Source organism: Spermophilus citellus, assembly GCF_964194105.1.
Source record: "Spermophilus citellus genome assembly, chromosome: 4".
In the NCBI taxonomy this organism is placed as follows: domain Eukaryota; kingdom Metazoa; phylum Chordata; class Mammalia; order Rodentia; family Sciuridae; genus Spermophilus; species Spermophilus citellus.
This window is the reverse complement of record NC_138185.1, coordinates 72,457,959-72,480,865: the sequence shown is the minus strand read 5'-3', so window position 1 is coordinate 72,480,865 and position 22,907 is coordinate 72,457,959. Positions and strand designations below refer to the sequence as shown.

Here is a 22,907-nt window from a genome sequence, read left to right as displayed (position 1 = left end):
TGGTATCTGGTAGAGTCAGGACTCCTGAGTCGAGACAACTCTAGTGACCCCAGAGTTGGAGCCACACTGTCCTCATAGATGTATCTTCTGTCATAGTTGGTGCCAGCACAGGGACCATTTCCCTTTAAAGGATCCTTTTCTAGAGGCAGTTTTGCCACTGAGTGTGTTCATTGTGAATCCTCCATAGTGACAGCCTAGGTCTCTGACACCTAGAGAGAATCTTGTCACCATCATTTCTAACATAAATATTTGTGCCTTCCTGTATAGAGAAGCAACCCCCAGAGCTGTGGTGCGGGCCTCTACCAAGTCTCTCCAATAGACACTGAAAGAATTCCCCACGCAAAGACACTTCGCTGGGAGAATTCCAATTTTATTGCAAAAAGCTGTGTGCTTATATAGAACTAAAGGGGAGATGGTAGGGCTTAGATAAATGGCAGGCCACCCGTTTATTGGCAAGTTCTTCCAGATATCAGCTCCCGCGCCCAGGAATTAGCTCTCATTGGGGCTAAGGTTCCCCGACAGCGAGGTTTGAAATTGGCGCCAGCGGGAGAATTCACAAGGGGGGGAACTTTTTGCGCCACTGCAGAGAAGAAGAAGGTAGGAAGAAGAAGTCCTTAGGCGCCATGTTGGGGTTTTTTCTCTGGGGTACGGCTGCCGTTTATACTTTTCCCAACAGACACAAACACCTGTTTGCTCTAAGTGCTTAAGCTGCAGGTCACTTTCCACATGGCCCTTGTGGTAGTCAGTATGCTGTGGGGAGACAGGAAGATGCTTTTAGCAACCTAGAGCAGAAAGTCATTTTATTCTTCTAGCATATATATTTGCCTTTCTGTCATGCATCCCCCTTAACCATTAAGATTCTCACTTGGATGAGCTGATGGATAAACTAAAACAGATCCCGAGATGTGCTTGTAAGGGAGTAGTCATTAGAATCTTTTTCACAAATGGAATGAATGGGGGTGAAATTGCCAACCAAAGGGGAGCCTTTCAGATTTTTCAAAATGAGTTCAAATATTATCAAGGTTGTGCTTTGGCAAGATGAAATTGGCCATAGGATGGACTGTAGTCATGGAGAGGTGGGCAGGAAAGGAGAGAGAGGGGAGTAGACACTGGGAATTGTTTGCAATGAGGAAAGACTATTCAAGGCAGTAAGTCAAGGAAGGATGAAAGGATGCTTGCTTTTTTGCTTTCCCTTAGGAAATGGCCCACTATGTTCCCACTGAAATTGCAGGGCTCCTGTTTGTGAAGATAACCCAGACTCAGAGTGCTGAGCAGGGGCCAAGGAGGCCTCAGGGCCCACTCCTCTTTTTACTGATGAGAAGACAGAGGCCTAGGGCAGGGCCGCCACTGCGACCTCATTCCATCCCTCTGATGCCCCACTAAACCTCAGTGTGTCTATTGTTACAACTCTGTAGCCAGTGCTCTGTTTACAGTTTTCTATTTATTGGAAATGGAGCTCTACCTTCCAAGTCCAAGTTTAGACAGAAAATCCTCATTTGCAACCTCCCTGCTGGGCCAAAGAAGATGCCTTTTGATTTCATGACTTGGTGGCAGTGTGTTTGGAAAACTCTACATCTCTGGTAGATGTTTGGGTGAACCCTCTGCTATCCTCAGGCATGGTCCCCTCTGCTAATCAGGTGCAAGTCTCTGAAGTCTGAATTTCAGTATGTCATTCCTGTTTTTCTGATGTTGTTGGAGAATGAGGGGTAAGGTAGGAAAATTCCCTAAGTATACGAAGTCTGCTTTTTTGTGGACCAAAGTATCATATGCTGGCCTTCTTTTATTTTCAGTCTTTTTTTTTAACTATTAGAAGAACAGCTCCTGCTCATTAATGAAATCTGGAAGCTGTAGAATAAAAACTAACCTGTTGACCCACTTTAAAAGTTTTTTGAAGATTATAAAACCAAAACTACAGCCTCACTTCCTACCCTTGTTCTGCCCCCAAGAACCAGTTGACAGCCCCCTAAGGCTTCTCATTGTAGAGCCTTTTCTATTTTTTTTAATGGAACTCATGTAATCTATTACTACACAGTCTGATATCTTTTTAGTTTTTCAGGATATCATTTCCAAACCAGTATCAATAGTTCTATTTCGTTCTTTTAAACAATTGCATATTATTCCACCAATCATTCATTCTCCAGCTGAGCAACATGAAAGCTATCTTTAGTTTGGGACTCTTACCAAAGATATTGCAGCTGATGTAGTTGCCACATGAGTCTTTATCCATGAATTTTGGTATTTATGAAAGATAATCTCAAAAGTGGTATAAGGATGACAAATTTAAGGTGTAGTAGCTACCATTAAATTACCCCTCAAAGGAAGATAAGAATGTCTCTTATTCCATGCTCCTATGAACTCATTTTCCTCATTTTGTAAATTGTGTTAGTTGAGTAGAAATGAGGGGAGAAGTTGACATATTTAAATTAAATTTTCTTTACTGGTGAAATCAAGCATTCCTTCTGGGTGCATTCATTGTATTTCCTGTGAATTGCTTATTTGTTGTCTGCTCATTTTCTTACTCGCTTGATTCCTGCCTTCTTATTTCCTTCTATAAAGTCTTTATAACATTATGAATATTAGCCTTTCGGTTACTGTATGGGTTACAAATATTTTTTTCCAACCTGACATTTATCTTTTATTTGTGCTGTTTTGCATCACAGAGAATGTTTTGTATGCTTAAATAAAAGACTCAGTATGCGCTTTTCTCTTTCAGAGTGCTCATTACAAACACAGAGCTCTCAATTCAAAGATGACCTCAAGGCTTCTCTGAGTATATGGAACTTTTCAGCCAACAGAGCTGTTGTGTTTTTTTCTTTTTCAGCTATTTTTTATACTCTGAAAGAATCCTCTGCTCTATCCCTCTGCTGGTGGCTGACACTTCCTATTTCTTTGCATTTGCTATTTCTCATTCTTCATAGCTTATAAAACGGACAACTAGCACAACTTGAAGGGATAAAAGGAAGCAAAACAGGCTGAATTATATCAGGATGGGCAACCTGTTCTGAAACAGCAGTGCCCAGGCTTTAGTGAAAGGCCTGTGGGGGCATCTGTTGGGGCTGCAGGAAGTCCACGCACTGCTCAGCTGAGACTGATAAACGATGATGGACAGGTGCATTGGTGCTTTTGCAGGCTTGTATCTTGCAGGAGAGGTGGAACTTCTGCCCTGATTACAGAGGTGCTCAGAGCCTTCAGCTGTAAACATCAATGCAATGCCGCGTTTGACTGCGCCGGACCTATCAGTGCACAGTACTCTCTTTCCCCTTAATGTTGTTCAGAGCCATGGGAGCTCTTCCTTGTCTCTGCTGATCTCAACAAGGCCCAATTCTGATAAATCCTGTTGCATAAAGCCTTGACCAGTATCCTATCAGAGACTCCCCAGACAGTTGGTCTATGTGGACTTTGTCACTCTGTACTTTCGTTTTAGGGTTTTTTTGTTTTTGTTTGCTTTTGGTTTTGTTTATTTTATTTTGTGGTACCAGGGATTGGACCCAAGAGTGCTCTACATCTGAACTACATCCCCAGTGCTTTTTATTTTGAAATAGTGTTTTCCTAAATTGCCCAGGATGGCCTCAGATTTGCGATCATCCTGCCTCAGCCTCCCCAGTAGCTGGGATTACAAGCATGTGCCATCTTGCCCAGACTATATTAGAGTTAGTTTGCATCTCTGTTGTCTCCCCTGCTTACCAAGAGGGTAGGACCATACTATTTAAACTCCCAAGCACAGATCTTAGAAAATAGCAGAATCCTAGGGATGTTTGGTGTTAAAATTCCTCTTTGCATTTTCCAGTCCTACACCCTGAAGTGCCTCCCCAAAAGGTCCCCAGATTTACCAATATCACTATTTAAAATTGTTATCTAATCATAAGAATTTGTATAACCTTATATTAAAACACTTAAGTTTTTAAAATGGCAAATGGACTTTAGTTTATGATTCATTTTGATTAACTGATTTGGATTTGCCTCTGTAACTATTTGGAAAATATTCATGATCCATGGCATTGTCTGTCATGGGTTCCAGAAGGATGCTCTCAGTTCATGTCCTTTTTGAATCACACCTGACATGGTAGAGGAAAGGCACTAAACAAAAAATATTCACAGAAGCTCTTAGGAATTGAATTGTGTCCCTCCAAAAATTCACAGGTGGACAGTCCAACCCCTGGGACTTCAAAGTGTGACGTTATTTGGAAATAGGATATTTGCATCTATAATTGGTCATATTGGAAAATGCTCATATGACCAATGTTCTTATGTAAGGAAATTTGGACACAGTCTTGACACAAAGGGAGAACACCATTTGAAGGTGAAGGCAGAGACAGTGAGATGCAGTGACAAGCCAAAGAATACCAAAAATTACCAGGAGATCACAGTCTTGTGAGGGGCATGGAGCAGATGCTCCCTCAGCGCCCACAGAAGGAACAAACCGTGCTGACACCTTGGCCTCAGACTTCTGGCATCCGGAACTGTGAGACAATTCATTTATGTGGTTTAAGCCAACTATCTGTGGTACTTTGTTACAACTAGAAAACTAGTACAGAAGGAAGGAGAATTATGGGGAAAGAGGGAAGAAAAAAGAATAAAGGTAAATAAATGTGTAATAAATAAATGTGGAAAATAGAGATTAAGTGAACAATGAGAACTGGTTTCACTTTAGAATGCCCTTGATGAAACAGTAAAAATTATGAATTATATTAAATTCTGTAATGGAAAGTATGCATAAGCAACTTCTTCTGCATGCCAGATCATGACCAAGGTGTGAAGCAGCACATATGCAGTTGTTTGGCTGTGAACTGAGCCAGCTGCCTTTTTCATGAAACAACAATTTTTACTTGAAACAATGACAAAATATCAGCAATCAAACTTGTGTATTTGGCATTTATCTCCTAAAAAAAAAAGAACAAATAAAATGAGCCTATCAGTTCAGAGGAAACAATTGACAGTATGGTAGAATGCAAATTTTTCTAATGAAAATTCAAATTTTAAAAACATGTTCACCAGTCTTATCTTGATCAACATCTAGAGATGTTTCTGAGGAGATCGATGGTGATGTGAAAGTGGGATTTTTTTTATGTTGTATAATTTAATAAATCAATATTTTCTAAATGACCAGTACATGATGTATACAATCATGTGGGGGAAGATCCATGAGTTAAGCCAATCTGTTTTATAAAACTGTATGAAAAATTAATTAATACAGTTTTGGAATTTATGTTGCTTTGTCCCCTTTTGCAATTATGATCTGCCAAGATTTAGGAAAACGTCAAAGAAGAATATCCAGAATATCCACAATATTCTGAAAAAGTGTCTCCCTTTTCCAATTACTGATGTGTGAGGCTGTATTTTCTTCACATAATTCAAATAAAGCAGCCTTTTCTAACACATTGAGGGCAGATTTTAAAATCCTTTTGTCTACTGTTAAGAGAGGCATTAAAGAGACTTATAAAAATGTTAATCAATAATTGAGAGATAATTTCTTAACTGAGTAAGAGTTATCTGAGTCCATAGACAGTATTTATTTAATAGAGAAACATTGAAGTCATTTCTGCTAAGACCAGAAGCAAGGCAGAAATACTTGCTACCTCTACAATTGCACCACATTGTAACAGCAGTGTTAGTCACACAATTAAATAAGGAAGCTTAGAGGCAAATGAATATGTAAAAAAGAAGGAAAACTGTCTTTTCTTTTCAGATTATCAGAAAATATAGCTGCAAAAGCCCAGTGAATCAATGATAAAACTATCTGAAGCAATAAAATAATTAAGTGGTGTGGTACAATGTGTTAATATAAAGAAATCAATCATCTGCATATATGTGAATAAATAGATGATATAATGCTGGAGAAAACCCCATTTACAATACCAACAATGAAGATTCAGATACTTAGGAAGAATTTTAATAAATGTAAAAGTATAAGTTTATATGAGAAAAAAAAGTTTAAATGCTCCTGAAAGACACAAAAGTAAGTTTTAACAAATGAGAAAACATTCTCTGTGCCCCATTAGGTCAACAACATTATAAAGTTGTCAATTCTCCTGAAGTTAATTTACAATTTTAATGCAAACCTAATAAAAATACCATCAAGCTGTTTTATGGAGTTAGATAAGTTGATACTAACCTTCAAGAATAGCCAGGCCAGGGGCTGGGGATGTGGCTCAAGCAGGCGCGCTCGCCTGGCATGCGTGCGGCCCGGGTTCAATCCTCAGCACCACATACAAACAAAGATGTTGTGTCTGCCGAAAACTGAAAAATAAATATTAAAAATTAAAAAAAAAGAATAGCCAAGCCAGGCTTGGTGGCACACACCTGTAATCCCAGCAGCTCCAGGGGCTGAAGCAGGAGAATGGTATGTTCAAAGCCAGCTTCAGCAGCAGCGAGACGCTAAGCAACTCACTGGGACCCTATCTATAAATAAAACACAAAAATGTGTTGTGGATGTGGCTCAGTGTTTGAGTGCCCCTGAGTTTAATCCCTGGTACAACCCTCCCCCCAAAAAAAGCCAATAAAACACTCAAAAAGAATTACTAAGGAAATGCCATCAGACATTAAATCATAGACGAAAGCCTTTAATTAACATGGTGTGGCACTGGGCTGGGGGAGCTAAGTGGTCAACAGAACAGCAGGGAAGGTCCAAAATGAGCAAACATAAGGAAATTCATTAGGTGGTAAAGGTGGCACTTCAGATCACTACTTTTTAAACAAATATCAGCAGATCAACTGAAGAGCCAATTAGAAAAAATTAAAATGAGATTCATATCTCACATCCTATACAAGACTAACTCCAATTGAATTAAGGATCTAAGTGTAAAAAATGAAACCGTGAAAGTGTCAGGGGAAAAACAAAGGTGAGTTTCTCTGTAATCTCTGAGTGGGAAATGGCTAACTGTGGCTCAGACTCCAGACATTTAAAAAAAAAAAAGCTTGGTAAAGCTGACTACATAAAAATCTTAAAAGCTTAGCTCATCCTAAAAGTCAAAAGACAGAGAAGTACCTAAATGAACATATTCACAACACGTACCACAAAGGCCTAATACCCCTAATATAGATAGAACTCTCAAAAATTGATAGACCAAATTATGCTATGTACATATTATTATATGTACATGTGTTATTATGAATATACAAGTGAATTCTGCCTTTATAAATACCTGTAAAGCATCCATTTTAAATACAAATAAAAGGAATATCAGTAAAGTAGAAAAAAGGGGAGTAGGGGGAGGTTAGAGGGGAGGAAAAGAAGCAGCACTGGGGATTGAAGTGCAGAAAATTATATGCCATTCATGTATGATTATGTCAAAATGAGCCCCACTATTATGTAACTGTAATGTACCGATAAAAACACTTTAAGAAATTGATCAATGACCAAAATCCCAATAGAAAAATGGGAAACACAAGCACATAGTTAATTATAAAGCAAGATATAAAAGTGGTCCTCAAACAAGAAATAATATTCAAATGCACCTATAATTCGAGAAATGCCAATTAAGACAACATTAAGGTGTTATTATTTCTCATGTGTCACAGAGTCAAAAATTAAATAATGTGTCAGCTCATTCTGTTGGTCAAAATTACAGAGAAACAGCCCTGTCATGCCTTGCTGGTGGGAATGCAAATTAATGCTACCTTTCTAGAGGGAAATTTGGCAAAACAAAACTACATCTGTATTCACTTTTGAGCCAGTAATCCCACTTCTAGGGATCCACCCTGAAGACACAACTCCAGTGATCAAAAAATAAATAAATAAATGCACAAGGTTATCCATTGTGGCATTGTTTCTAATCACAAAATGTTGGCAACACCTGAATCTTCATACATAGAAGAATGTGATTGAATAAACATGGCATATCAAGACACAACCAACCAGTGGGAAGTTCTGAAAAAGAATTGAGGAAGAGCCAGCTCTGTGAATAAGTGTGAAGGAATTCCAGGACTTACTGTTAAATTCAAAAATCAAAGCCCAAAAGAATGTGTATTGTACACTCTTCTTCATAGAAGAAGGAAGAAGATACGAGAAAGTAGACATCACTGTGCTCATTTGTACAAAAGAAATACAGCCAGAATAAATCAGAAACTAAAGAGATCAGTGGCCTGCTCTGAGGGATGGAAAGAAGAGGGGGGTATGCAGTGGAAGGAGGCAGGAGTCACATTTCTCTGGCTCTCAGAACCACGGTGATATTTAACATTCCCTTCAAAGTCTGCATGGTGAACTGTATTTGTGTCACTATTACACCATGAGCCTCAGGTCTGATCTAGTGTGGAAATATTTAATGCTAAGTGTTAGGCAGTATTAAAGGAACTTTTCTACTTAACACCACTTGCCCAGGAGGTATGAAAATGGAATGCTTTTTCTCTCCAGTAGTTCTAATCAGCTGCAGATGTTCAAGAACCTTGTATTACAAGGGGCCTTGGAGATCAGACCCTTCCTGGACCAAACAGAGGATCCTTTTCTGAGAGTGAATAATGAAGATTGTTTTAACCAGTTTCTCCCCTTAACACTGGTTTTCTGTGCTTAATCAGCATAAACATCACTAATTTTTCTTCTTAGACCTTAAGGGAAACACTGGCTGTATTCTTTTGCCTGACAAGTTAGGAATTTCACCTTCAGTAATTTTTATTTGTTTTTGGTTTTTCTTTAATTCTTTGTCAACAGAGGGTTGAAATATTTACATGACCTGGAAGACCCATTTAAGCATCTTAAAATTCCTTAAGTAAATGTTTTGGCCAAATTGTGCAAATATATTTAGATGAACAATCTGCATTTCATCTTCCTTAATATTTTCTGCATCATCCACAGATGGAGATGATAATGGACCATGAAATTATCAAAAGATATGCGGCAGAGAGATGAGCAGGAAACGAGCAAGGGACTATTAGTTCATTAGGTAGTTTCCCAACCCTGAATAGCCAGCAGCAGATCTTTACTTTTGATTGCATAGATGAAATCCCCCTTTTCCATTTCCCCTGGGCATGTTGAGGATGCTGGCATTTCTCATTTCAGGAATGACAATACCTGAAGAAGATGCTGATGTGGGACAAGGCAGTAAATACTGCCTTGTGGCAATTGGGAGACTCCAGGTAAGAAAATAATCAGAGCTGTTTTCATCTCAAAAAAGAGCTTAGTGCAAAGAACAAGAAATTGTGAGCTTGGATGCCTGTTCTCCTCTGTACCCAGTGTTTGTTGACTTTTGTGTCTCACTCTAGGACAAGAACAAGGCCAAATCGGGGTGGGGCGGGGGGGAAGAAAGGGACTATGAACTGTAAACAGCAGAGGTCTTGTTGGGTGAGGGTTATATCATCCCATTCCCCTAACAGAGTCTAGATCTGCCTACAGCACATCCCTGATTAACCATTTCAGTGTTTTTCCTGGAGCCCAAGTGATGAAGTACAAACTCCTTATTCCAATCTTATCTACTTCCCTTTGTCCTCTCTCACCACATCCTATTCTCCTTCTCTGTGAACCCATCGTGTGATTTCCCACCTCTATTGGTGTTCACAGCCTGTTTCTTCTGCCTGGGATTTCCTTGTTCCCTTTTTTTCTTTCAAAAAATCTCTTTCTTCCTGGGTACTTCCTATCAATTTATCCTCCAAAACCCAATTAAAATGATTCCCCATCTCCATAGTCAAAATTAATCATTTCCTCCTCCTTCTCTCTAGCACTGGGTTCCCACGTTAGCCATCATCTCTTTGCTGTCCCTTGTGCTACTGTTAGCTGAGTGCAGGATGGCTTTGTTAACCAAGTGTGTGATGGTTAGCTGAGCATGACACCATCCCCTGTGAGATCCTCCGGGGCAGGGAATGCCTTTTTATCTTCTGAGAGTCAGATGTGCTCAGTGCCTGACACAGAGTAAACTACTCAGTCAACTGGATTGTTCATATCTTTGTGATAATTAGGGTCTTCCTATCCTATTGAGAGGACACATGATAGACATGGGCAAAGTAACCCTTCGTGTCCCTGGTTTCCTAGGTCTGAGTGTTTTCAGATAAATAAATAAGCAGTTTCATACAATGTGACAGACCATGGGCAATTCTAATTGATTAATAGAGAAAGAATATTTGGGCAAATTCAGTCCACAAACATACACTTTCCAGATATTTTAACCAGTTACTTAGGCTCATTTTGCTATTTTCAGTGAAGGGAAGACAGGAGAAGGAAGGCGCATTAATGTTTATTTAGCAACAACTTTGTGCCAAGGCTTAACCTGCAGTGTCTCAACCTATGAGGTTATGGGTTTCATTATTCCCATTGGCTAATCAGGAAACATAAACTCAGAAATGTAAAGAAAGAGGCCCATTTTTACTGTTTAGTTAAAGGCATAACCTGGCCTCTCTGAGCGCTTTACACTCATTGTACCAGTCACATGAAAGAATGTGTGATGTTAGATTCCCATTCTCTATCACCATCTCCATCAGTAGCACCTAAGCTGTGGATTTTCCCATTGCAGGTGACCAGCTCTCCCGTGTGCATGGACATGAATGGGATGTCAGTGCCCACAGAGTTCTTATCTCGCCATAACTCTGACGGAATCATCACATTTGTGGATCCAAGATGCATCAGTGTGATTGGCTACCAACCCCAGGTTAGTAGATAGTTTTGAGCTCATGGGGCAGTTGGCTAGAGATTTAAACTTCCTTAACACATATTTGTCCCATTTGTTTGAGATACAGCATAATGATATTGCAGAGAAACACCAATAAATCTAGGTGCCTTGCCCAGATTAGGTGATATCCTTCCAAACAAGAAAATACACTAAGCAGTAGTGTGCTTGCTTAGCATATACAAGGCCCTGAGTTTAATCCTAACACCACACAAAAGAAAAAGTCCATTGTAAACTTTTCCCTAGCTTGTGCAGTTTCTTATTCTCAAGCTGGTTTTTCACAAACTAGAGTTAAGGTAATTTTACAAAATTTATTAGCATGAGAGAATCTTGTAAAGATGCCTACCTCATTTTTCCTAATTCCTCTCAGAAGCCTATTTTGCATGGGCCACACTTTCAGATCTTTGTTCCAGATTCTTTGTGTAAAAGTCACTGGCAACCTGGTACAGTGGCACACAGCTATAGTGCCAGCAACTCAGGGGCCAAGACAGGAGGATCTCAAGCTCAAGGCCAGCTTCAGCAACTTAGCGAAGTTCCAAGCAACTTAATGAGATCCTGTCTCAAAATAATAAAAAGGACTGGGGATGTGGTTCAGTCAGTGGCATGAGAAACACAAGGCAAGAGTGGTTGTCCCAGGTCAAGACAGAGAAATAAAATCGCTAAATACAATGTGAAAGCCTGAACTGTGTCCTGGGCCTGAAGACGTCTAGCTAGAAGAGATACAAGGGAGACAATGTAAATATTAACACATACAGATTATTGAGTGATCTTATTGAACAATTATTGGTTTTAAGTTAATAGTATGACGCATTGTGGTTTGGGGTGTGATTTTTTTTTTTTGGATGTGATTTTAGGATGTGATTTTTATGAGACATGCTAAAAATACTTTCGGGAGGGGCTGGGGTTGTAACTAAGTGGTAGAGCACTTGCCTCACATGTATGAGGCATTGGGTTCAATCCTCAACACCACATAAACATAAATAAACAAAACAAAGGTATTATACCCATCTACAACTAAAAATATATATATGTATATGTGTGTGTGTGTGTTATATTAAAAAAATACTTTGGGGAGAATGTCATGCATGATTTCTACAACTTCCCATCAAGTGGTTCAGGAAGAAATTATAAGCTATGTGTACATGGATACATATGCACATATACATATAGATACATATGTGAAGAAAAATAAAATGCAAGAGTGGCAAGATATTGGCAGTTCTCAAATCTGTATAAAAGATACACAAGTGTTTGTTTTACTATCCTTTTAACTTTTCTGTAGATTTTAATTTCTTTCAAAACAAAAAAAAATTAAAAACAAAAGAAAAAGATGCTGTTCTGAGGAAAATACTTTGGAAATATTGATAGAATATCAATGACATAGATATTTTATTGATCTTTTGGAGGTGCTGGGAATTAACCCAGGGCTTCACGCATGCTAGGCAAGTGTTCTTCTACTAAGCAACTTTCTTAGCCCTACATATGTATCTTAGAACTAGAAGGAGTTCCCATCAGAAATATTGGAACCTTTGCCTAATTCTACATGTCTAGGTTTATACAAACCTGGAGACTCTTGGATGGAATTAAAAGGAAACTTGATCTGTTTGCAAATGCACTGATGGCAGCACATTTCTATTCAGATACATTAATCCTCCAGCACCTCCTGTGAGCATCTGTTTGTTCCTGGGCACAAAGATAAAACTTGCTGCGTTGTTGGTGTCAGCTCACTCTTGGCAGTGTGTGCCCATGTGGGTTCCGATCAATGAGTTAGTTTACATCCTTTGCTATTTAAGATGCTTCCAACTGGACTACTTTCCAGAACACATTTGAAGTTGGCCTTTGATAGTTTATCTTATTCTGCTCTGTGTCGTTGTGAAATGTACTTTTGTTTTGGGTTAAAGCTGGGTCCTTTGAGCAAACCATAGACCATAGAGAAGGTGGACAGTAAACAGACTTTTAACAACCACAATTATTTTATGATAACCTCATTTCTTCAGCCACAAGGCAACTACAGTTTCCACATTTAAACAGTTTCAGTTTTCTTAGGCAACACATCCGTCCGTCTGCTAGCCTTTTGCTTTCTTTCAATGTTTATTAAAATATGTTGATTATAGCTTGCATCTCCAAAGCAAACAAAAATAAAATTGCATTCTGAAGCTGCTGATCTAGTGACTTAGCAAAATTAGAAATTGGTATGGAGTGTGCCAAAGGAATTTAGAATGAATACAAGGAAGCCAGACCCTCTATGGCTCCAGGAAAAATTGGCATCCGCTTTTCTTTTTTCAATCTGTGGTGGTGCAGGATGAAGAGATGAGTTAAAGAAGACATAAATGAACACTCTTGTCTAATAGTTATAAATAATTAAAAATGGAATTTGGGGCTGTTAAAGCTTTTCTCTTTCATTTAGGATCTTCTGGGAAAGGACATTTTGGAGTTCTGCCACCCTGAGGATCAGAGCCATCTGCGTGAGAGCTTCCAGCAGGTGCTGCCCATTCTTGTTCCCAGCTGATCCTGGGTAACCTAGGTGCATGTGGGTATGGCTGGTAGGAGACTAGTCCTGCTATGGGCTTGGCAGGCTGCAATTTCCTAATCAAAGCATCAATCAGGGGCCTGCTGGGAAGCAGCTCACTATCCAGCAGAGAAGACAGATACATGAGGAGGTCACTAGAGGGTGATGGGAGAAGAACTCTCAAGTGACATGGAGAAAATACCATACAGCACAAGATGCTGAGGTCAGCTGTGTGGGCAAGAGGCAGGAAGAGTATCCCAAAGAAGGGGACAATTGGAATGAGTCTTCAAGGGTGAGCATGGGAGAAATGAGAGAACTCCCTGAACTGGGGGTTCTGGGGGCAGGGCCAGAGATGCAGAAGAATGTGGCCTAGCAGGAGGATCCTCAGCAGTTCTGTAGCTGGATGACTAGGAGGGATGATGTAGTGGGAAGTGATTGAGAAGGAGCCTGGCACAGCTAAATTTTTAGGGCCTCTTATGCATGCCATGCTAAGGCATTTAGATTATCTCCTCGGTCACCTAAGGGTAAGTGAGGATTCCTTTGAGGATTTTAAGCAGAGCAATGTTTTGAAAAAAACACTTTGGTGATCCAGGTATGCAGATATGGAAAATAACTGGAAACAAAAATAACTCAGGAGCTTTGTAACAATGAGTCCACACTAACAAAAAAAAATATATAACAATAATAATAATAGTAGAAGGGATTTCTGTAGAGAAAACGGATCAGGGAGAGGAAGGCAAGAAGGGAAAGGGAAAATACTGGGGAACAAGATTGATCAAATTATCAAATGTTATGTCATGTATGATATGGCATAATGAATTCCACTATTGTATATACTTATAATGCACCAATAAAATAGGAAAAAAAATTAATTGCCTGGGCAAGAGTTAATGGGGCCAAAAGTTGGGCAGGAACTATGGGAAACAAACTTGAGACAGTTTCATTGGTAGTGATACTTCAGCTGGAGATGGTGAAGGAGAGGGAGGGACTTAGGATTACTGGGAGCCTGACAGGGAAGCCACCCTAATAACACTATCATGTGCATCACTACTATTAGCTACTGTTTCCTGAATGCCTACCATGCACTGTGCACATATGCTATCTTATGGAATCTCACGGGAGTTGTAGGAGGTAGGAGCTGACATCTTGCTGTTCCAGGTGAATTTAATAGGGCCCAGTGCTGAAAAGTGCCAAGTACCACATAGTCAATGAAAGAAAACTGACTCAAAGTAAGGATCTGTCACCTGCTGAGCTGGCTCAGCTGTGGTGACAGAGGATTCTCTCTCTCTCTCTCTCTCTTTCTCTCTCTCTCTCTCTCTCTCTGCAGAACACTAAAGTCCCCCTCTCAGCCCTGGGAAAGAAGAGAGCAGACAACATTACAAGAAAGAAGCCTTTGAGTTTCTTTTCAAGAGGGAGTAATAATAGCCTATCATTCATCTGAAGGCGTACACACTTGACATTGTTCTTTGCAAGTGTTTTAGATGGAGCCTCTCTGGCAGCCAAGCCCATTGAAGGCACTGCCATGTCTGCACAAAGATTTATGTCCCATGTGTGGGCAAAGCTCCTACCCCACACTCTGCTCATTCCTTCTGTAATATTACCCACTCCTGGTTTTCTTTCCACTTCTCAGCCTCCTTTGTGGGCTCCTCCTCCAGTACATTCTTCTTCAAGCCATGATGGCAAGGACCCCATTCTTGCTGCCTTCTCTTCTTTTCATTCTGTGCTATCTCCCTAGGTGATATCTAGTAGAAAACTCCAGCCCAGCCAGGTGCAGTGACACATGCCTGTAACCCCAGCAACTCAGAAGGCTGAGGCAGGAGGATCACTGAATCCAACCTCGAAACTTAGTGAGACCCTGCCTCAAAATAAAAAATCAAAAGGGCTGGGGATATAGTTCAGTGGTCAAGGGCCCCCTCGTCCACATCCCTAGTTCCAAAAAGAAAACTCCAGCCCAGCCTGTCCTTCTGGCTCCACATCTGCTTCTATCCAGGTAGCTGTTCCACATCTCCACCCAAATGTCCAGTAACCTTCAGAGACAGAGCTCTTCTCTCAGCCTTCATCCTCCCTCACAGCATGCTCACCTGGCTGCTCAGGCCAGAAATCAAGCCCCTCACTCTTCCCTTTATCTCTCTGTACACCCAGCCCCTCAGCATGTCCTCTGGAACTCCTCCAAAAGACACCTACAGTCCATGCCTCCTTTGCTCACACTCCCCTCAACGAGGCCATCCCCATCTCCCATTTTGACTCCTGCAATAATTCCCTCCATGGTCTCTCTACCTTTCACTCTTGTTTCACTTCAAGCCATTATGAAAACATAAGCTAGGTTTGTCACATTCTATTTAAAATCTGCCAATAGTTTTTCAGGATATCTAGAATCAAATCCCAGTTTCTTGCCACAGTTTCACAAGTTTCTGCATGAGCCTTGTCCTATCTCGTTTTTCCTTAGAAACTGCTCTTCAGTCACACTGGCCACCTTGAACATGGTTTCTTTCCCACCACAAGGACTTTGCTCATGTCCATACCCTGATGGGAATGCTTTTCCCTCACTTTTTACATGACTGACATTTTATCCTTTAGGTTTTAGTTTATCTCAGAGACATGATAAGTGAACTACTGTAGCTAAGAAAGAGGCCCCAGCCAGCTCAGCCCCTAGTCTAGTTCACAACTAGTCCAGTTTTATTTATGTGTCCATTGGTTGGTTTGGGAGTTGGTTGGTTGGTTGGTTGTTGTTTTGTAGTACTGGGGATTGAACTCAGGGGTACTTTAACTACTGAGCTACATCCTCAGCCATTTTTGTTTTATTTTATTTTTTAGTACTACAGATTGAAACTAGGGGCACTTTACTAGTAAGCTATCTTTCCAACCTCTTTTTTTTTTCACTTTAAGACAGGGTCTCATTAAGTTGCTGAGGCTGGCTCCAACTTGAGATCCTCCTGCCTCAGCTTCCCATGTTGCTAGAGTTATAGGCATGCACCACCATGCCTGATCTTTTTCCCTCTTCTTTATTAAAACCTAACTTCCCTGTAGACAGACTCCATATTTGTGCTTTTTATCATTATCTCCTTCATTAAGTGTAGAGTTCAGTAGAGGGTAGCTTAAAACAGCCTAAGTGGATCAGAACCAGAGCAGGTAGCTTTTGTTTTGGAAAAATGTGAAATTAGAATGATTAACCATTAGGAGGGTATGTCTTTTTATGCCGCATGTTCGCTCAGTATGTATGGTGATGATAAGCTGCATCACCCAGTATCATCAGGCATGAGTTGGGTTGGCTTCATTCTCTTTGGTGTATGGAAATGGTTTCATCACTAACAGTAACGGAGCCTCTGCTCTGTGCCCAGGAATAAGCCAGACCCTCCTTCATTCATTGTTTTATATAATCATCAACCTTACACAGTATGTGTTGTCATTCCTGCTTTTTCCCAGTAGATACCAGGACTCAGAGAAGTTTGGTGGCCTGCCCCAGGTCACACAGTAAGGCAGTAACAGACTCAGGCTGGAAATCAGGTCCGTCTCCCTCCAAAGCATTCACTGACAATACCACACTCCACACCTGGCTCCTCATTCATCAGATGGGAGGGGAGGCCAGGGAAGCACCACCCAGGTGCTGGCAGCCCCAAGCCTGGTCCCAGGGCTTAGTGGGCAGCAGCTGAGCAGCACAAGGACATTCTGGAGCATACCCCACCTTGGCCCTACACTGTGTTCTTTTGGCTCCAGCCACTGGCAGCCAAGGCAAGGGACAAATGTGGCTTATTCTTGCAAAAGCAGAGAAGGGGCTGTCAGCTAAGACTCAGACTTACATTCTGGATTTAAACAAAAGTATTTAGTCACTCAAACCAGAGTCCCTTAGAACATGATCAGGTTTGTAAGGAATTTGAGTTTGGTGTGGGAATAGTGCATCAGTCCAGGGCCAGGAAAGTTTTGTCTGCTCTTAGATTCCTTCTCTAGGTAGTTTACTGAGGAGTCAGTTGTAGGAGCTGAGCACATTGAAACTTAAGGCAGGCTCTCGCATTCCTTTCCTTCTACTTTCTGCTGAGACATCTTCCATCACTATAGTGATGGTGATGATGACAGCAGAGCTGGGTCATGAAGACCTATGCTAAGCTGGGTTTCGAGCTTCGTCTTTGCAGTCACCTATATTATTAGCATCACACCTAAATTAAGCAGTTAGTTGTGTCTCTCTGGTCAAAGACCTGGACCATATCACCTGAACTGCCTTATAGACGTGGTCCAGCTCATGTTGTGCTTCCTGCCAGAAGAGTACTTGGAGCATCTTCACTTGCCAACACTCTACCTACCTTTCTAAACCCATCTCCCACCAGGAGCCCCTTCTGGATCCCAGCCACAATCCATCTTTCCTTGCCTGCCTGGTATCCCCATGGCATTTTTTTAAAAATATTTTTAGTTGTAGATGAACATAATATCTCTATTTCATTTATTTGTATTTGGTGCTGAGGATTGAACTCAGAAAGCTTTGCACATGCTAAGTTTGCATTTTCCATTTAGCCACAACCCCAGCCCAACCCCATGCCATTTGACCTTAGGTTTGTGCAGTGGTATGTAGCAGACTCTATAGGTGATGTATATCTGTCATTTTGCCTGCTGTTTGGGGTCAGAGATTCTACTTTGGCAATAGGGATCCCTGGAAAGAGGATTGAGGTCAGTAGATTCAGGACTGAGCCGCTTCCCTGCCACTTCTTCATCTTGAGCCCTCAGGCCATGTATCTGTCTGCTTCAAGGTTTGCTTTCCAGGTACAAAAAACAGTTGTGAGGACTACGTGACAGAGCACGCATAAGGTGCTTAGCTGTGACTTGGCCCCAGGAGGTGCAGAGCTGGTGGCTCCCTTTTTCTTCCTTTCTCCATAGCTCCTGGGGCCCAGCTTGGTGCAGATGTGCCTTCTGCATGCTTGTAAAATGCAGCTTAAGTATTCTGCACTTCCTCAGGTATTCTGATTAGAAGAAACACAGAAGGAACATACCCTCCACACGTGTCCCCAGAATGCAGCGGGTGAGGATATCAACTCATGGACAGTGGCTGCCTCTTTCTCCTGTGTCCAGTGCAGGCACAAAGGAATCCCCTGGGGGAGCCCCCCATTCTGTAAACCTAAAGGGCACATGGCCTTGACCTCTGGCCCCTGTGAGGGATAGCCAAGTTTCTGCTAGGGCCACAGACTCACTGCCAGCAGCAGCCTCTGAGTGGGCTAGGCTCACCCCATCCTTAGCTCTGCCTCCTCTCCCACCATGGCAGGAGAGGCCTCCCACCCTCCTCAAGCTCTCTGTTCATTTTATTTATCACTTGGGATTTCCTACGAGGGAGCCTTGTCTGACACCCTCAGGCTTCATCTGTCTTCCTCCAAGGCCTGTTGAGCCATAGAGTCAGTCCAGGAAGTGGCCTTGAGTGCCACCTCTGTGCCAGACACCAGGCTGGGGTCAGGGAGGCTTGCATAACCAAGATGCCACTGTCTCCATGCTGTTTACAGTCTGGTAGGGATGGCAGACACTCAGAAGGAGGAGAGTACAAATGAAGTGTATGTTAGGAAAGGGGAAGTCATTTATTCCCTGGCCCCTGGGACCAAGTCCCCATTCTTATCATCAATCACTCTGTGATCTTTCAGGCAAGATGCCTGGAGATTTACCAGCCCTAGCCAGTCACAGGAGAGAACTTCTGCTTGTCTTATCTTGTCCTGAGGGTTTAACCACACCCAGGCTTCTTCTACCTACTAGTCATTTGTCATTTCTCTTTCTTCTGTTGATGCTTCAGGTGTGAGAGCTGTGCCACACACACACACACACACACATCTCTGCATGTCTTTGTGTGGTTGTGTATGTCAAAACAGAGCAAAGAACAAGATGTGTGACTAAAAAGAAGCTTGTGATTTGGAAATAAGATCTTGGTTCCTGTCCCAGCTTTTCACCCAAAGTTGTCAGATCTTGGGCAACCTATTTCATTTCTCTGGGTCTCAGTATTGTCACCTGTAAATAGTAAAGCCCTCCTCCTTAAACTCTTGTGAGGATATACCTGAAGTAATACATTTGAAAGTCTGTTGGAAAACAAACTGCAACTTAAAAGTGGTGATAGATACATGCAAATAAAGAATGTATACAGGACTTGGAATGTGGCTCAGTGGTAAAGTGCTTGCCAGCTAGCATATGCAAGACTGTGGGTTTGATCCCCAACATCACCAAAAGAAAAAAAAAATAATGCCTACAAATTTATCATTTTTTAACATCTCCTCTAAGAGTACTCTCTGGAATTCATTTTTCAATGTTAAACAGAGGTTAGGAATTTTTTCCATGAGGTATAAAGAAATAACTTCATGAACAGCAAGGGATAATAGCATCAAACCCAGAGTACCCATGCAGCCAAGAAAAGAAGAAAAACTCAAGTGTTACAGAGCTCTCATGATCTGATTTGTAAATTAAAAATCCTGATATAGCCAGGCACAGTAGCACATGCTTACAATCCCAACTATTTGGAAGCCTGAGGCAGGAGTATCACAAGTTCAAGTCCAGCCTCCTCAACTTAGCAAGATCCTGTCTTGCTAAAAAAAGGACCAGGGATGTAGCTCCATGGTAGAGCACCTCTGGGTTTAATCCTCAGCACCAGGTGGGGGCAAAAAGTTCTGATATAAAATGAGCATTCACCAGTCATTTTCTCACACAGTGGTGACAGCATGACCTGTTTCACAGGGGAAGTAGACGGAGTGTTCCAATAGCTAGCAGCCCCCCTCACTTCCCCCTCACCCCACTCCTCTTCCTCTCCTGCTGTCTTTTGGCTACAGTGCCCCTGTTCTGAGGTCCCGCTGAGGTCCCGCTGACCTTTCTGGTGACCACCGCCTGGTGCCTCTCCCTCCTCCTGCTGACTTCCGTCTCCATATGTTTTCTCAGGTGGTTAAGCTGAAAGGCCAAGTACTGTCGGTCATGTATCGATTCCGCACCAAGAACCGTGAATGGATGCTGATCCGCACCAGCAGCTTCACATTCCAGAACCCTTATTCTGATGAGATCGAGTACATCATCTGCACCAACACGAACGTCAAGTACGTGCTCAGCCTCCCTCTCTGCAGGCCTCCCCGCGCCTTCACTTGGGTCCAGAGCTGGAAGTTTTACTTGGATTCTTTTCCCCCTGCAGGCTGTACTTAAAGCTAGAAATCCCCACAGAGCTAAAGAACAAGATTGGGGACACCTGGGCTGAGGCTGTAGCTCAGTGGCAGAGCATTTGCCTAGAATATGTGAGGCACTGGGTTCAATCCTTATCACTACCTAAAAAATAAACAAATAAAATAAAGGCATGCTGTCTGTCTACAGCTAAAAAACAAAAAAAAAAAAAATGAATGGGGAGAGCTGGGGGAGGTGGCACAGTCCTGTAATCCTAGCTACTCCAGAGGAGGATCTTAAGTTTGAGGCCAGCCTGGGCAACTTAGAGAGACCCTGTCTCAAAATTTAAAAAGCTGGGGATATAGCTCAGTGGTATTGAACCCTAGGGTTCAATCTACAGTACTGCAGAATAAAACAAAAGGAATTGAGAGTATGGATCCCCCATCACATGGGAAATAGCCCTCTTGTGTTCTTCCTTCTCAATTATAAGAGCCCAAAGGACTGAGTGGCCCATGTCAGTCCCTTTCCTTTAGGCCGAGGTACTATGGTCTCCATTCCTCATTGTTTTGCCTCTGAACACAGAACCCAGCAGAATGGAGCTATTGGGTGCTCCCCTTCTGCTCTCTGCTGTGGCAGGTGTATGTGCCTGGATTCTTGGTCCTGCTGGTAGAGAAAATGAGACTGAGCCCCTTGGCAGCTCTAGGACATGGAGCAGGTGGCCTGTGGTGGGCACTACTGCCCATTCACCAAAGCATTCCTTCCTACTCCTTCTCAGAGCCTCAAGCCCTAGTATCTCTGCTGGATTCTGGGATTCTCCAGTATCCTGTATAAGCTGGCAGACAGATCTAGGCTGTAAACTTGGCTCTGCTGCTTCCTGGCTGTGTGATCTTGAGCAAGTCACTTGTCTCTTAACTTTCACTTCCTTACCTGTGATTTGTGATGATCCTCCTTCGGGCAGTTACTGTGAGAACTAAATGATATTGAACTCAGAACTGTGGGCCAGACACTGCTCAGCACTCAGCACAGTGATCATGATGGTAGGCAGATTGCATCATCTCTCTGGTTTTAGTCTCAAGGACATAGTTTCCGACTAATGATAGTTTAACTTTGCGATAGCATGAAAGTGATACACGTTCAGTGTAAACCATGCTTTAAATTTTGAAGCTGGGGGGCTGGGGATGTGGCTCAAGCGGTAGCACGCTCGCCTGGCATGCGTGTGGCCCGGGTTCGATCCTCAGCACCACATACCAACAAAGATGTTGTGTCTGCTGAGAACTAAAAAATAAATATTAAAAATTCTCTCTCTCCCTCTCCTCTCTCACTCTCTCTTTAAAAAATAAAATAAAATAAAATAAATTTTGAAGCTGGGTCTTTTCCCCAGCTGGCCATATGCCGTATGAACTTCTCAAGATGTTGAACAGCAGCAGCCACAGCTCCCAGCCCATCCCATAATCACAAAATGTAACAACCATCACTCCACAGTGCATGGTATTAATCTAAAATGATTGGTAGGTCAGAGCTATTAAGTGCAGTTTTGACTGATGATATTTTCAACATATGGGTTTATCAGAATATGACCCACTGCATGTCCCAGGAGCATCTGTACCAGGCCAAGGAACCAACAACAGTAACAACATTTGTGCAAAGGCTAACTCAGCTGATGCATGTGGAAGCCATGCCCAGGTGATGAGGAGGGCCACAGCTAACTGGGTGTGTGACAAGGCTGGCATGCTGAGAATGTCCTCATATCTCCCTGTTGTGTCCTTCGTTTTCCGAGGTTCAAAACTTGTCTGTTTTCCAGCCCCACCTCCTCCGGGAACCTACCTGTGATGCCTTTTCTCAGCAGCCTCCCTGGGGACTGAGCCTCCTGCAGTCATTCTCACCTCATGGCACCCTCAGTGTTGCCTTGCCCTGTCTCTTGTTGCAGTCCTCAAACCCTTTGAATGTGGACACTCCTATCTGGAGACCACAAAGCAGCCTCCGGTACGATCAGCAGCACTCTGTGGGCCCTCAGCGTTGGCCCTGCTCCTGGGTATAAGGCACAGAGCCGAATAAACAAGTCCACGCAAGATCCCTCAGAGAGCAGATGTCCTGGGTTTCAATGTCATTTCCCAAATGGATGAGTCACATCCCCTTTCTGAACCTCAGTGGCCTCATCTACACTGTGGGGAAAAGACTCCCCTAGCATCAGGAGTTTTTGTGCAAGTTCTGCAGGACCCTCTATGTGTGAGGTGCTCCAGCAGGCTGCCACACAGGGACAGCACAGACCAGTGTCTGCCCCAGCTGTTGATGATGCTGTCAGCAATGGCAGCAGGGACTCTGCCAGCTCTGGAAGCAGATTGACAATTTGGGAGCAGCTCCAAGAAACTGGAACTCAGCTCCTCTTTGTCTCTTCAGTGCCTGCCTGTGTTCTGACAATCCCTCCAAGAGGAAGGCCAGGGCCCTGCTTGTGCCTCCTCATGCTCATAAGTGGGTTCATCTCGTGCCCCTTTGCTCCTCTTCTTCTGCCTTTTCCTTCTAGAGCCAAAACCTTCATTTTCTTTATCTCCTGGCATATTTTCTCTCTCCCTGGCCCAAATGTCTTGTCCATCCCTCCTGAGGATGGATAATTCCCAAGGCCTTCAAACAGACATACAACTTCCTGATCATGGAGGACCCCCTGTCCTGCCAGTCCACAAAGGCACTCTCTCCTGTCTGCCCTTGCTAAATGCACC

General features: G+C 42.4%; 1 protein-coding gene and 1 long non-coding RNA gene across 3 annotated transcripts in view; one reads left to right on the top strand and one right to left on the bottom strand.

The window, feature by feature from the left end:
- ARNT2 (aryl hydrocarbon receptor nuclear translocator 2) overlaps nucleotides 1–22,907 on the top strand; it is a 177,392-nt gene that overhangs the window by 121,907 nt on the left and 32,578 nt on the right. For both annotated transcript variants that reach the window (XM_081290101.1, XM_081290100.1), the window contains exons 9-12: nucleotides 8,993–9,069; nucleotides 10,437–10,571; nucleotides 12,997–13,071; nucleotides 19,984–20,135. In XM_081290101.1, the coding sequence (XP_081146227.1) occupies nucleotides 8,993–9,069; nucleotides 10,437–10,571; nucleotides 12,997–13,071; nucleotides 19,984–20,135 (439 nt within the window). The remainder of the gene's footprint in view (nucleotides 1–8,992; nucleotides 9,070–10,436; nucleotides 10,572–12,996; nucleotides 13,072–19,983; nucleotides 20,136–22,907) is intronic.
- Nucleotides 341–22,234, bottom strand: LOC308646742. Its single transcript, XR_014021466.1, has 3 exons — nucleotides 22,077–22,234; nucleotides 6,113–6,237; nucleotides 341–750 (listed from the first exon to the last, which is right to left on the bottom strand). It is a non-coding gene; the product is annotated as an uncharacterized lncRNA (long non-coding RNA).